The sequence below is a fragment of the Rhinolophus sinicus genome, linkage group LG01, assembly GCF_036562045.2.
Source record: "Rhinolophus sinicus isolate RSC01 linkage group LG01, ASM3656204v1, whole genome shotgun sequence".
NCBI lineage: Eukaryota > Metazoa > Chordata > Mammalia > Chiroptera > Rhinolophidae > Rhinolophus > Rhinolophus sinicus.
In genome coordinates this window covers 60,847,081-60,862,701 of record NC_133751.1, presented here as the reverse complement: position 1 = coordinate 60,862,701, position 15,621 = coordinate 60,847,081, and the positions used below count along the sequence as shown (strand labels likewise).

The 15,621-nt window shown below is 49.8% G+C and overlaps 1 protein-coding gene across 2 annotated transcripts in view; it reads right to left on the bottom strand.

Annotated features, from left to right (window-relative positions):
* ADCY5 (adenylate cyclase 5) overlaps positions 1-15,621 on the bottom strand; it is a 152,779-nt gene that overhangs the window by 59,488 nt on the left and 77,670 nt on the right. For both annotated transcript variants that reach the window (XM_019738973.2, XM_074330825.1), the window contains exons 2-3: positions 7,807-7,956; positions 3,241-3,362 (exon numbers count right to left, since the gene is read on the bottom strand). In XM_019738973.2, the coding sequence (XP_019594532.2) occupies positions 3,241-3,362; positions 7,807-7,956 (272 nt within the window). The remainder of the gene's footprint in view (positions 1-3,240; positions 3,363-7,806; positions 7,957-15,621) is intronic.

The following is a 15,621-nucleotide window of genomic DNA, read 5'->3' as shown; positions in this document are numbered from 1 at the left end:
TAGAGAACAGCATGTCATCACCCTCTAAATATTATAGTTCCACAGGGAATTGATGAATGTGACTCATCACCCTTCCACTCTCCAGATAGAGAATCCCCAGGCCTTTCTTTGTTGATAGGAGTGTGATAATCGTCATAATAATCACAGTAACGACAGTAATAGCTGTTCCCAATTACTGAACACTTGCTTCGTGCAAGGTATCATACTAAGCGCTTTCCTTGCACTATTTCATTGATTCTTCATAACCCTATTAAGTAGGTACTCTTCCCATCCTATTATATAGATGAGGAAACTGAGGTTCAGAGTGGCTCAATGCCTATGACTTGCCCCGGTCACAGAGCCAGGAAATGCTAGGACTCTATGCAGGGCTGCCCGACCCCGCGCCCTAGGCCGAATCACTGTATCACGATCCCAGCCCCAACGTGCGTTTCTACACTATGATGGCCCCCGTCCACCTACTACTCAACCCCTAACCCAAGCCAAAGGTTCAACCCAAAAACAGAGACCAGAGCAAGCAATGTGTTTCTATCAAAAGCTGCATCCAGGGCTCCTAATGCAACAGCGAAAGGGGCCCCGCGGGATATTTGCATATGATTGCTTGTGGCTGGCCTCTGATGTGTACCACACCGCTAGCCTGGCAATTTCAGAGTCAGAATTATGTCTGGCCCCCATGAAAATGATGGCATCTTGGTTTCTCTCTCCTTTCATCTCTTCCCTGATTGCTGTCATTGATCCTGAGAACGTCCTAGAACCGGAATACCTCCACTCGGCTGGGGTCTGCTTCTCGCCATGTGGAAGCTCGAGCCACTCTGTAATTAGGACACTGTTTTTTTATCAACCCAAAGTCACAGCGTCTGTGGGAGTGGAAGGGTGAGGGGGGTGTCACCAGGAGCGTGGGCCATTCCTTGTGGTGGTGGAAGAGGCCTGAGTCGGGCCTCCGACCAAACACCCTTGAAGGAGGTCTGGGGGCCCAAGAGCCAACAACTGTGGGATGGGAAGAAAGACGATGCCTGTCGTGGGGCAGAGCAGAGGGGGTGAGAGGGCAAGGGACTGGGCAGAGAGGCAGCGGTGGCCAGATGTGCCGATGTGTCAGCCAAGCCAGGCTGAGAACCTGTGCCTTGAATGACGGACTGTTTCTGAGCAATGAATCTTCTCAATCTCCTTTGTAGACCACTTTATAGTTAGTGAAATCTGTTGAAAGTGCTGTATCCTAAGAGCCATCAAGGAAAGCACCTTCATCCATGCTCTGCCTGGAACAACGCCAGAGCCAGTGAGGTGGTGAAGATAGGACCAAGAGAGAAAATTCCAGAAGGGGGGAGCTCAAGGTTTCATGTGTGTCTGGGTCACTTGGCAGGTCACTCCTTCCCTCACGCACCTTAGGATCCGGGATTTGTTCTAATAGGAAAGGCTGTTTCTTTACATAAGATGGAGTACTACAGATTTTAGGGGTTGCTATCAGACAGAAAAGCCCTTGGTGTGGCCTCAGTTTCACACACACGCGCGCGCACGTGCATTGGAAGCCAACCCTCTCTCCTCTGAACCTCCTCTTGGCCTAGGGACTCCGCAAGACTCTTACCCACACCATCTCAAATGAACTCCTTTCTCCTAGGCATATAGAAAACATCTGCCCAGTAGTCAGGCTAGGTAAAAACTGGCATCAAAAAGTTTTCCGGAGGCAATTCTCCCACTTAACCAGCTATGGGATCTTGACACAAGTTAATCTCTGTGCCTTAGTTTCCTTACCGGTAAAAGGAGATAATAATAGGACCAACCTCTTACATTTATTGTGGGGACTAAGTGAATATAGGGAAGCACTTAGAAGCGTACATGGCCTACAGAAAGCTCTCGAGAAATATGAACTATTGTTGTTAGCAATTATTCACCATGTGAGGACAGAGGTGGGTATGAGGAAACCAGCCGTCAGAGCTCCCTCCCAAGGCTCGGACACATTCCCTTCTCTGAGCACCAGCAGCTGAGCCTGTAGCCCCCTCAGGATACCGCCTGGGTTGGAAACCCCACCAGCAGCAGTCTTCTTTCTCCCTGACCGACCAAGGCTGCTGCTGGCTGCACTGTCCCAGTGGAGTGTGTGTGGGCTGCAAGGAGGCTGGGATTACCACAAAACCTCGGGACAAAACTGTGTAGGTACATTTTTCTCCCAAAAGCTTAGTGTCTGTTTTGAGAGATAGATAGATGACATGCAGGCAGAGCCAACAGTCTTAGATTCCAGAGCATACGTGGGAACTGGGCAATTCTGCCTGCTCTGCCTGAAAACACAGTGCCCCCCCGACCCCTGCTGCCATCAGCGTCACCTTGAATGGATGTATATTGGTGTGCGTGTGTGTGTGCATGCATGTGTGTGTGTGTGGGTGGATGTGTAATTTACATTACTCCATTTAATCCCTTTATTGACAATTCAGCCCCAGCCTCCAAAAGGGTCTATCTCCACCAACCTCAGGGGACTCGTGGGTCCTAGGAAAACATGCCCAGGGAGCAAGTAACTCTCTCGAAGGCAAACACAGCAGCTCCTTTTCTGGGCACACGGGAGGATTATCGGACCATGCTGGATGAAGGCCACTGTATCGCCGCATGTCCCCGTGGAAGTCTATTAATCTACATCTGTTTGCACGTCCCTGCTGTCAGTGGCTTCTGTCTGGGGAAGCAGCAAGCATGCACTGGCAGGAGCGTGGGCTCTGGGGTGGACCGACCTGGGTGCACCCCAGCTTTATCACTCCTGGCTGAGTGACCCTGGGCCAAGGGTCTTAGCTATTCTGAGCTCAATCGCTAAACCAGGGGTGCTGACAAGGAACCGCACCTCGCAGGGTTGCCAGGCGGATTAGCAAGGATGTGGGAAATGCTGGTACAGTGCCTGGCACGTACTGTCTCAGCAGGCCTGGAAGCTACTGCATGGTGGTGAAAATTGAGATGATGGTGCAGACATTTGGGTCCCACGTCTGTGCTTTCTGTCTCCCTTGTTAAGTTAGGAGTTTCCCCAACAGCCGGTGGTGTCCCTTTGTCCTTTCTCCCGTTCCTTCTGTGTCCTCTCCCTGCAGCCTCACACCCCTACCCCATAATAGCTCACTTAACAGACCTGGAGAGGAACCCCACACAACACACATTCCAAAGCCACCACTGGGTTGGGCTGTGCCCCCTTGAAAAGGAGGGAGTGGGGATGTCGTCTCCTTTAGGGTTTAGCCCTCCCACTATGCCATCACGCCCCCCCGCCCCCCACCTCACCCCTACCTCACGTTGTCATGTTTCTGGATGTAAATCTTGTGGAACATCATATCCTCCTGCTTGGCGTTGATGTCTGCTTTCATCTCCATGGCAACATGACGGGGAAGGACAGACAGCAGGAGCCGCTCCTGGGGAGGGAAGCAAATGCTTTCATCACGGCTCCTGCCACCTGCCTGGCGGTGCCCTGTCCTCTCCAGGTTCACTCCTCCACACTGTGGCCCCACCTGCAGGGCCCTGGAAAACCTCTCGGGCTCTCCTGAGACTCGTTGGGATAACACCTGTGTGTGTGTTGGAGGCATAGGTTGGAGTCACGCCCCCAGGGCTACCTGGCCCCCTCTCCCTGGACACCTCCTGATTCTTGGTGCACATGGGGAAAAGCAGTCCTGGTGAAACTATAGCGAGAACCCGAGTTAGAATGCTGCATGTCACCTAAGACTGTGTATGACCTTGGACAAATCCCTGAAGCCTTCTGAGCCCCAGGACCCTCATCTGTCACTAGGGATGGGAGGGGGGTGTTGAGAGCATTAAATGAACTCCGTTCAATCAGTCATCAAATATCTACTGAGCACCTGCCATGGTCCAGGCATCACGCGGGGGGCCGGGAGTCATAACCATGAACGGAGCAGGCAAAGTTCCTTCTGCACAAAGCTCCCAGCCTCACGGGGGTGCAGGCACTGCAGGGCACCTGGCCTAGGCTTGGGAGAAGCGGGGCGCTCAGAGAAGCTCACAGAAAGCAGAAGGAGGAGACGATGATGGGGGCTCCGTGTCCACATAGCGGACAGTGGCCCAGGAGAAGGGAAAGCACGCAAGTGTGAGAAGCAGAGACGTTAAAACCTGTTGAAGAGGAAATAAGAGAGAAGCAGGGAGCGGGACCAGAGCCACACTGTGGAGGGGACGGGTCATGTCGGCCAGTGGTGGGGTCTGGACCTTGCCCCTGCTCTGCGCGCTCCTCCCGGCCTGCCTGCTCCAGACCGGGTGGCCTCCACCTGTGACCTCCGCAGCCCACTCCCCATGCCAGGCCTGCTCCCGGAATTCTCATGTGGAGCCTTGCATCTCCGCTGCCTCCAGCCCCCCTCGTTATCCTGTCCTTCACTCAGCTTCAGCGGATGTTGGGGGACCCCCTGTGTGGCCCTAAGACTCTTCTCCCGTCCCTGCCTCTTTCTTGGCTCCTCTCCCTCTCTCCCTCCTCCTGGCCCCACACAGAGTGCAGCGCCACCTCTGTCCTCTTTCTGCTCACTCTGTCCTCTAGGAGTGAGCTTTCTGCCAGCACCTCTGCAGTCAGCAGGGCGCCAGGGTCTCCAGCTGCCCGCCTGATGCCTGGTCACCTTGACCCCATGCCCCAAACCATACTTACCTTCCCTGGTTTTCATTCCCCAGTGGCTTTTCTTTTCAAGTTCCTTGCCTTTGACATGACACCCCATTCTCCTGATCACCAAGGTCAAGCCTCTACCCATGTAAACCACTCTTAAGTTCTCAGAACCTTTCCTCTGAGACTCACTTCTCATCCCACAGCCGCAGGCCCTGTCCAGCACTGAAAGAGTCCTGCTGATTCGGACACCGCTCCTGGATTTGTCCTGTGTGTTCTGCATCTGCCTGCACTGAACACATGCAGCTCTGACCTGCCTGTGGGATTCGGGCCATACCATCCGGCCAGATAGCCTCCCCTCAGCCTTCCTCATGGCCTGTACAGCCCCGGTCGCCCCAGTACATGGCCTTTTCATGTCACTCCCCTGCTCAAAACCTCCAAGGCTTCCCTGGGTCCCACCAGCCACATGAAATGTGGATTCTTCTGGACCCACTGAGCCCACTCTTCCCATTTTCCACGGTGAACCAACGTCCTCACTCCACCCACCCACTGCCTGTGCCAGGCCTGCTCCCTGGCACGCTCCCACCGACCCGGGCCTGGCTGCCATCCTTCTCCCTCTGAAGCACCCCTGGCATCCCAGCCTCAGCCTCTCCCAGGTCAAGGCCTCCTTCGGGTCCACTGGGCCTCCACACTGGGTTCTGTCTCCAAGCTTGCTGCCTTTGATCCGTCCTCCATGACAAGCCAGAGAGTGATGTTTCTAAGACACACACCTGGCCACATCCCTGGCCCACATAAGAACCCCTCTTTGCCTCCCAAAGCTAGCAGGATCAGTCCATGCCCCAGCCTGGCCTCGAGGTTTCCACAATCTGGCTCCTGCCTACCGCTCCGTGCTCCCCTCCCAGAACCCCCTGAACTGAAATCTGCACTTTGCTCCCGATAGAGTGAACCACGGGAAGCGTCCCCAAGCTTCTGGCACTTTTTTCTTGCCTTTGCACATAAGCAAGCCCCCAGCTAGAATGACCACAATGGCATACTGCTCCTAATCCTCCTTCAGATTCACCGCTTTCCAGGAAGAGGGGCCTGGCTCTGGCGGTCAGCATCCCCTCCCCACCTGGGCCTTTGTTTACAGCCCCTGATCACTCTGTATTTCAATGGTCTGTTAACATGTCTCCCTTGAGTGTGAGCAATGAGACACCTCCCTGAGGATGGGCGCTGTGTCCTGTTCAGCTGCACAGCTGATAGCCATACGCGGAGACGTAAACTGGTGAGGGATGATGGTCTCTGTGGGTTGGCCTACTCTTCTCCGGCGTCAGTGAAGCCCATCTCATACTTACCAAACTCTCAGTAAATAGTTACTGGTGATAGAATCACAAACTAAAGGACAATGCTATAAAAATATTGGATGACTAGGAGAAAGTGTGCCACAAATTGTGTAGATTCATGAGAGATCTTTCTATTAGGTTGATGCAAAAGTAATTGCAGTTTTTGCAATTATTCACCTTTTAAACCGCAATTACTTTGCACTAACCTAACACATTTATTACTACTTCTGGAGCTGAGGGTCAGGAGGAGCGGGCAGAGGGTGGCTGGGGAAATCCCTATGGATTTGCTGGAATGTCCAGCCTTGCCAGGCTCAGGGCAAATAAACTCTGATGAGTTGTGAAATGCTGATTTTACTGGAGAAAGGACAAGGTGCAGAAGTGAGAGGCGACACTCCCTAACACGGAAAGGGAAGCAAGGTGTCCTGCTCGCAGGTGAGATGCTGGGGCCTGGGATGAGAGGGGGGAATTTTGAGGACTGAAGGGGCTTAGGGGGTTTGTGGGGTGCAGAGGTGAGGTAAGCTTGTCAAGAAGACAGTCGGGGATGCGGGGAGGTGGGACTCAGGGACACTGCGAGGCATGGATTGCATTCAAGAGGCAGGACCAGGAGTCCAGGCAGGGCCAAAAGAGTACATGGGGCAAGCCAGGTCTCTGACTAGACAGCGTGAGCTGGGGACCTGGAAAGACACGGTGCCACAGTAGCAGGCTGGCAGGGAGGCAGGACAGGTGGTGGATGGGGGAGGGCCTGGAAAGACTGCAGAGCTGCATGCCCTTGCTCAGCTTCTGGATGTCACCAGCCCATGTCACTGTAACTCCCCTAGGATGCATCCGGACAGAGTCAGAGACGCCATCACATTGTGCAACCTGCTGTGCACTCAGGGTGGCCAGAGCACACGCTTCATGTCAGCCAGGAGAGTGCAGGTGACTACTGCTCTCTAGGGCTTTGTCTTCCCTGGCCGCATGCTCAAAGGCAGACCTTTCACGTTTACAGCTGCCATCGGGCATGCCGAAGCATGTGGCACAGAGTAGGAATCCACTAATGTTTGGGGCAACACTAACATGAGAAGAGAGGGAGAACCTGGTTTGGAGCAACCTGATCTCTTAGAGCCATGACTGCTATGGTCCGGGGGGGCCCCGTCACTCTGCTGACCTGCTCACTCCCCTGGGGTTGCATGGCCCATCCAGGCCCCCAGGCCGGAAGCCATGCAGCTCCCTCCATACTCTCTCAGAAGTCCCCGCCCTCTATCTAGTTTACGCACAGAAGAAGCCACAATGGTCTTGAACCCCAAACAGGACCCTTCCAGGATGCCAGGCAGACAGGAGAGGAACCCTGACACAGCCTCAGTCCCCACTCCACCCTTACCCAAGAGCAGCACATGGAGGCAGGTCCCTCTGCCCAGGGCTCACTGGGACAAGCCCCTTGGTCTGTGGCCCACTTGAGCGGCCTGCCTCCCAACCCAGGAGTCCCATGAGGGTGAGGTTTAGAGTGAGATAGGGATGCCTTCCTTTCTCTGAACCAAGTAAACCCCAGAACTCAGCACAGAGGAAGTGTCTCGTGTGGGTGTCACATGGGCTGACAGCTTGGGTCTCCTCCCTCCCCCCCCCCCAATCCCAAGTGGAAATGCTGATACTCAGAATCCAACTCATCAGTCCCTGGGGAGAGGCGGAGCGGGCCCTCCTTGCTGTCAGGCCTGGGCTGCTTGGCTTGTTTGCAAAACCACAGGGGGACACTGGATGGAGGAGGCAGTGGGCAAGGACAGGGGCAGAACTCTGTTTCTAGAGTCTCTCCTAGAGCTATCCTACGGAGCCAGGAATGCCGACTCCCTCTGAGGGAAACATGCCCCCAGGGAGGTGGGGCTGGGCAGCGGCAGTGAGCACAGCTGGTGGACAGGCAGGGCTTGGGCCTGCTCCCCGCCAGCTGCGCAGGGGCAGGAGGGTGTCACTCACCTGCTGCTGGTTCTCCCGCTGTGAGTGAAGTCGAGCCTGGATGCATTCCCGGGTCTCCTGGAAGGCCTGTCTCTGGGAGACCTCGGCTGGGTAGTGGGTACAGACACCCACGATGTTAGTGCAGGAGAAAATGAGGACATTGGAGACGAGCTGCAGAGGAGAGATGAGGACATCAGTCACTGCAGTCCCCACCCGGACCCTCCAGTCCCAAAGCTCGAGCCCCCAGCCTCCATCTTAGCAAACACACACCGAGCTGCTAGCAAACAAATGCCAAGGAGCTGGGAGCAGCCAAGCAGAACTGGCCGGACTCTCTGATGTCCTCAAAGATGAAAGCTCGGATGGCCTGTGACAGGGTATGACTCTATGGACACCAGGTCACTGAATAATCACATTGGATGCGTCCATAGTACTGAGAATGAAAAGATTCAGTGTATTGCTGATGCTGTGACCACCTGAGTAAATGCTGGGGTGGCAGGAGCACTGCATGGAAAGCTGCATCGGGGGGACAGGATTTCATGTGATGAACGTGTAATAGAGTCCAGCACAGGACAGAGGGCTGCCCTTGCAGAGAAGCCTTAGCTTATTATTCCCCAGGATCTGCTGCAATGAAACACGGACTAGCTGGCTAATGATGAGATCCCCAGCACTGTGCTAAGTCCCCTAGGGAATGAGAGAAAGAGAAGGACCCTGGCCAGTAGCCATCAGTGTCCACAGCGGGTCTCATCTTCTCTTCCTAGGCTTCCATTCCTTCTCTGCACCAGCACCAAGACCCCCCCGACAACCCTACCACATCAGCTGGCAAGCATCCACCATCACTCCCTGCTCCTCACTGGTGCCCTTCTCCACTGACCAGGATGGGCACCTGGAAAAATACTACTGCCCCTCAGGCCGCAGAGACACGGTTGGAATTCTTTTGAAAGGAATATTTACTGAAAAGCGAAGGGAAAACAAAACACAACACAACTCACAAAGGCAAGTTTCTACCACACATTTCAGATACTGACAAAAGTACTGTTTAGCCCAAATTTCTCTTGGCAGGTACAGCTCCTGGGGTATCAGGGTAAATGGATCCTGGTCCTCACCTCAGGCCACACAGGACAAAAGCCACAAGTATGCGCAGGCTTCTAGGCCTCAATCATTCCCTCCAAAACCGAATTCTTCACCCCAGCTACAGAAGGTCTAGGCCGGCCCCTGCGCCTTCCACTGTGGCTCCTCTGGTCTTCAAGAGCCGTGCATTGGTCCCTAGTCCCCTTGTACATTTGGATCCCAAAAGCCTTCCTCGGCAATGTCAGCGGCCTGGCAGCGATCCAGCAGACAGCTCCCACATTCTTTTTCCAGGGGCCTCTTTGTCTTTAAGACCTAGAAGTCCTCCCTTGACTCACATCTGTGTTCTACCTGAAGACTTACCCTGACCCCAGCTCTGAGCTGGTCCTGACCACACTGGGTCCTCAGCCAGGCTAGGTCTGGAGGCCATGTGGGCTCCATGCTGGATGTGATGCCATCTTTCCTTGGAGACAGCCTATACTGCGTCTGCCCCGATCCATGAACAGAGACTTTCTCTTTCCCATTTCAAAGACTTGTTCTCTCCTCGGTGACACAATGAAAATTCTGGTTTTCTGGCTGAAGGCCACGTCCTGGACCTGCCTTCAGGGAAGGGGCAAACTCAGTACCAGCTCCACCAACTCTGCTGATGACTCACAGCTCCCACCATCCCCTCCCCACCCCCATCTACCCCAGAATCCTACCATTGTCACTTTATGTATAAACATATGGCAGAGAAAAACCCAACCTATTTTTCGAAAAATGACCCCCTACTGTACAGAAGCTAACAATCTAATTGAGGAGATAAGTAGTCAAGGTTGACAGAGAACTGGCAAGAGGAAGCAGAAACTGACATGCACCAAGCAAGAAGGAGAGTGGGGAGTGTGGGGCATTGAGAGGAGACTTCTGGGCAGGCCTGGGAGGGCTGGGCCTGGGTGAGGGGCCTGTTGGGTGAGGCTGCCAGGCATGGGGAAGGGCCTCCCTGGAGAGAGATCCAGGAAGCTCAGGCTTATTAGGTACCTCGGGGTCCTTGAATAAATAACCCAGGCTCTCTGATTCTGAGGGGAAGTCCACAGAGAGAAAACGGATCTGGAAGGCAGGCTGGAGCCAGACTGAAGAGGCATCTGAAAGTCAGGCTGAGAAGTCCTGGCACAATCCTTACACAAAGGATTGTTGCACCAAAAAACAGCATGATGAGCACACAGCTCCAGGAAGATTCATCAGGCGAGAGTAGTGTAGGGCTAGGAGATGGGTCAGGAGGCTGCCACAGAAGACCAAAGTATGAGAGGACAGAGACCTAATGAGGCTGGGGGAACAGGCAAGGCAGAGCTGACTCAGAAGGAAGAGCCCCTCAGACCAGGGAAGAGAAGGTCCAGGGAAAAAAAATGACCATATGGACTGTAGTATCAACCACTGCAGGGACTATGAAAGAAGACCCTGAGAACATCTCTGGAAGTCACCGGGGACCACTGAGAAGAGGGGTAAGGAGAGAAAATGAGATGAGAAGGTGAAGGCCGAAGGCGCAGGCTACAGAGAATTCTGAAGAATGTTCTAGTTAGGAGATACCTATTGAAATGAGAGAAGAAGGTGTCAGATGATAAAAACAGGAGTGAGATAGGAGAAACTGGGAAGAAGAAGATGAGGAGCTTTCTTTAAATAGGATGAGGCATCATGATAATGCAATATGGCCAAGTGGGGTTTATCCCAGGAATGGAAGGCTGGTTCAACTTGGAAAATCAATCAATGTAATTCACTGTATTAACAGACTAAATAGAAAAACTGTACGGTTATTTCGATGGTTACTAGAAAAGTATATAACAAAATTGAACACTTATGCAAGATTAAAAAAGGACTCTTAACAAATTAGAAATGGAAGGGAAATTCCTCAGACTGATCAATGGCATATATGAAAAATGTACAACACTATACTTAATGGTGAAAGACTGAATGTTTTCCCCTAAGGACCATGAACAAAGCAAGGTTTTCCCCTCTCATCACTCATGTTCAACATTGTACTGGAGGTCGTAGAGCATGCAATAAGACAAGAGAAAGAAATAAAAGGCATACAGATTGGAAAGCAAGAAATAAAACTGCCTGTATTCGCAGGTGACATGATTGTCTGCGTAAAAAATCCTAAAGAATCCACAAAACAGCTACCAAAATTAATAAGCAAGTTTAGAAATACAAGAATACAAGATCACAGGATACACAGTCAATATACAAAAAGCAACTGCATTTCTATATGTAAGCAATGAATAATCACAAGTGAAATTTTTTAAAGTACCACTTAAATATAGCCCAAACTGTGAGGTATTTATATATAACTCTTAACAAAATATGTGCATTCCTGTTCACTAACAAAATATGTACATACCTGTGCACTGAAACTATAAAACATTGATGAAAGAAATAAAAAATACTTAAATAAATGGAGAAATTAAACCATGTTCATGTATTGGAAAACTCAATATTGTTCAGGTGTCAATCTCACACCTTTATTTTTGACAAATATATAAAGGCAAATAAATGAAAAAAGGATAATCTTTTCAACAAATGGTGCCAGAACTATTGGGTATCCATATGGTTAACTCAAACCTCACAATGTATACAAAAGTTTACTCAGAATGGTTCATAGGCCTAAATGCAAAACCTAAAACTATTAAACTTCCAGAAGAAAACATAGGAATTTTGGGTTAGGCAAAAATTTCTTACATATAACAGCAAAATCATGATCCGTAAAAGAAGAGATATAAATTATAAGTTGATAAATTAGACTTTATCAAAATTAAGAACATTTGCCTTCAAAAGACACTAAGAGAATGAAAAGACAAGCCGCAAAATGGAAGAAATTGTTTATAAATCACATATCTGATAAAAAAAGACTTGTACTCAGAATTCATAAAAACTTTCAAAAGTCAACAATAAGAAAACAAACAATCCACTTTTCTAAAAAGCAAAAGATTTGGGGCCAGCCCAGTGGCTCAGGCGATTGGAGCTCCATGCTCCTAACTCCGAAGGCTGCCGGTTCGATTCCCACATGGGCCAGTGGGCTCTCAACCACAGGGTTGCTGGTTCAACTCCTTGACTCCCGAAAGGGGGATGGTGGGCTCCGCTCCCTGCAACTAAGATTGAACACGGCACCTTGAGCTGAGCTGCCTCCCGGATGGCTCAGTTGGTTGGAGCCCATCCTCTCAACCACAAGGTTGCCAGTTCAATGCCTCGACTCCTGCAAAGGATGGTGGGCAGCGCCCCCTGCAACTAAAATTTAACACAGATGGCTCAGTTGATTGGAGCACATCCTCTCAATCACAAGGTTGCCGGTTCGACTCCCGCAAGGGATGGTGGGCTGCACCCCCTGCAACTAGCAATGGCAACTGGACCTGGAGCTGAGCTGCGCCCTCCACAACTAAGATTGAAAGGACAACAACTTGACTTGGAAAAAAGTCCTGGAAGGTACACACTGTTCCCCAATAAAGTCCTGTTCCCCCTCCCCAATAAAAATATAAATAAAATAAAATAAAATAAATAGCAAAAGATTTGAATAGACAACTCACCAAAGAAGATATATCATAAGAATGACAAATACTGTGTTTCCCCGAAAATAAGACCTCGCTGGACCTTCAGCTATAATGCATCTTTTGGAGCAAAAATTAATATAAGACCCAGTATTATATTATATCATATCATATATCATACCATATCATATCATATTATTATATTATATTATACCTAGTATTATATTATATTATATTATATTACATTATATTATACCCAGTCTTATATTATATAAGACCTGGTCTTATATTAATTTTTGCTCCAAAAGACACATTAGAGCTGATGGTCCGGCTAGGTCTTATTTTCAGGGAAACATGCATGGTAAGCACATAGAAAGAAGCTCAAAATCATTAGCCACTAGGGAAATGCAAAATTTAAAAAAACAATGAGATACTACTAAACACTATTAGAATGGCTAAAATAAAATAAAATTTTAAATGGAAAGGGAAAAGAATTGCCCATCCTTATACTGGTAAGGATGTGGAGCAATTGGAACTTTCACACTTCGCTAGTAAATGAAAAACGGTAGCTGCTTTGGAAAACAGTTTCTCAATTTCTGATAAAGTTTAACATACACTTGCCATATGACCAGCAACCTCACTCCTAGGTATTTGCCCAAATGAAATGAAAAGTTTCATTTTCATTTCACACACACACACACACACAAAATCTATGCAGGAATGTTTAAATTCTACTCATCCGAAATGAGTACATATAAAATGGAACAATCTAGTGATAACATACAACATCATACAACTATGCTGAGTGAAAGAAGCCACACGCAAAAGGCTGTGAACTGCAGGACTCCATTTATATGGCATTCTGGAAAACGCAAAACTGCAGAGACTGAAAATAGATCGGTGGTTGCCAGGGGGCAAGGAGAGAGGCTGACTAAAAGGGGCAGCAGGAAGAAATCTTTCAGGGTGATGGAACTGCCCCGTATCTTGATTATGTTGGTGGTTACACATCTTTATGCTTCTATCAAACCCACAACACTGTCCACCTGAAAGGGTGAATTCTACTGTATGTAAATTATACTTTAATTAAAAAAAAACAAAAAAAACAGGAGTAAGATCATGGAGAGAGAATGTAAGGGGCCAGCTGGACAGAGAAATGGCAGTCTTTCCTCTCTCTGAGGCCAGAAAGAGGGGCCCGTCTATTTTGAGACATGACCCCCAGGTAATTATCAACTGGTCCCTGCAGCCTCTCAGTGCTAATCTGCCTGACCTCTCCTGCTGTAATCTGACTCCTCCTGCTGCCAAAAGGCCAATAGCAACAGACGGTGCAAATCCAGGTAAAATGATGCCTTGTAACCCAATAGGGGTCCAAATGGCTTTGCTAAGCTTAGTATGCCTCTCATGGACTAAATACAAAACGGGATTAGCAAGAAGAGGGGTCTTGGGCAAGGCTGTTGAGAAGGGTGATTTCAGTAAATTGGATGTGAGAGTGAAAAAGTAAGATTAATATGTCAGACACACATATATACGCTGGCACACATGTGCGTGCACACACACACACACACACACACACACACACACACACACCACCCACCAAAAAAGCAGGAATCTGGGCATCAGGTCTTAGTAGATGCTAAGACCCCTGTGCAGACACTGCTGTTATGAACAGAGGGGAGGCATCAGTGAAATCTGATGGAATTCTGCTTACAGCCTTCTAGAAGGCATCTGTAGCTTAAAAGTGATCTCACACCTTGGGCACAAGGATCCAAATGCTGACCAGTTCTCTTCTCCACTAAACACAATGATCAATTATTGAGCGCCTTCATATGCCCCATGGAGGCAGGCACAGGAAAAGTATAAACCCTGTCCTTACGTAAAAGACTTTATTAGTAAATAATAACAGGTATCATTCACAATAGCAGGTAAACAAGGCCTAATTAAGGGTTTGTTGGTTTTCCCTGCTGACCCCACGGGACCTATCCAAACACATGGAATGTGTATAAGAGAAGGGATACCTACATTTCACCAAGTGGGGTAACAGGAGACCCGACAATACAGCAAACCTCAGCCCTGGGAGAGCCTCAGCATCTGCTTTTGAAACAAGCCCTGCAGATGGTTTGGGTCCAAGTAGTCCCAGGACCTCACTAGGAGAAACCCCAACAGAGGGGACTGTTTAGGATTCTGGTCTCTGAGCGGAAACCCAGGGGAGATGCCTATGAATATTTACCACTCCAGCTGGCATTTCTAAAACCCCAGCACTTCAGAAACCCAATCTCTGGCTGCCTGCAGGCTGCAGGTTTGATTTGGCACGAGTGAAATTATGGTGCTCAGTTTGCACAATGTCTCCTCCGCAAAGGCTGAAAGAAATCCCAGCAGCCGGCCTTGTGCATGGCAATTGTTGCTGCTTTTCCTCTGAATTTTCAGAGGGCTCCGCGGACACAGGCTTGCTAGTCGCCAATCCTGAGAAACGAGCAAGGCAAAGAGGATTGAGGAATGAATGGGTTTGGAATAGAAGGAAATGAGTTGGGGAAGACCCTCATGCAATTTGCTACTTTGCGTGGCTTCTGCTCTAGACAAGTCAGCTAGCCCCTTGCAGTGATGTCCACAGTGTGTGTCTGACGGTGGTAGTGCTGAGATGGTGGGGAGTCAGAATTCTCCAGAAAGCCAGATTTAGTGATGGGGAAACAAGATGTTCAGTTAAATTTGAATTTCAGACAAACAATGAATACTTTTTTTTTTAGTATAAGTATGTCCTGTGCAATATTTGGGACATACTTATACTAAAAAATTATTCATTGTTTATCTGAAATTCAAATTTAACTGGGCGACCGTATTTTACCTGGCAACCCTACCAGGGAGGCTTTTCAAACCTGGCCTCCCCCCAGCGCTGACAACCCTCCTCCCTTGGCAGAGCCCCAGCAGACGAAGAGTGACCCAGCTCCCACTCCACCCTCCTCCCTCGTCCAGATCCTTCTCCTCTCTCCGTGGCTCCTGCACCACAGCGCTTTCTCTTCACATCAGAGTCTGAAATCACCTCAAGTAAGTGCAAGCCAAAGCTGGGAACTGATTTTCCAAATCCATCCACCTGGCCACAGGGGTTAGACCACCTCAGGGGCCCTGGGGGCTCCCACCACTCTGTGTATTAGGAAGGGGGAGGAGGTTCTCTCCTGCAGGTGAGACCTGGGACCCAAGCCCTAAAGGCAGGCACAGCCCCTTCCTCTCCAAGTCCCAACACACAAAACTAGTAGCAACCAAATGAGTC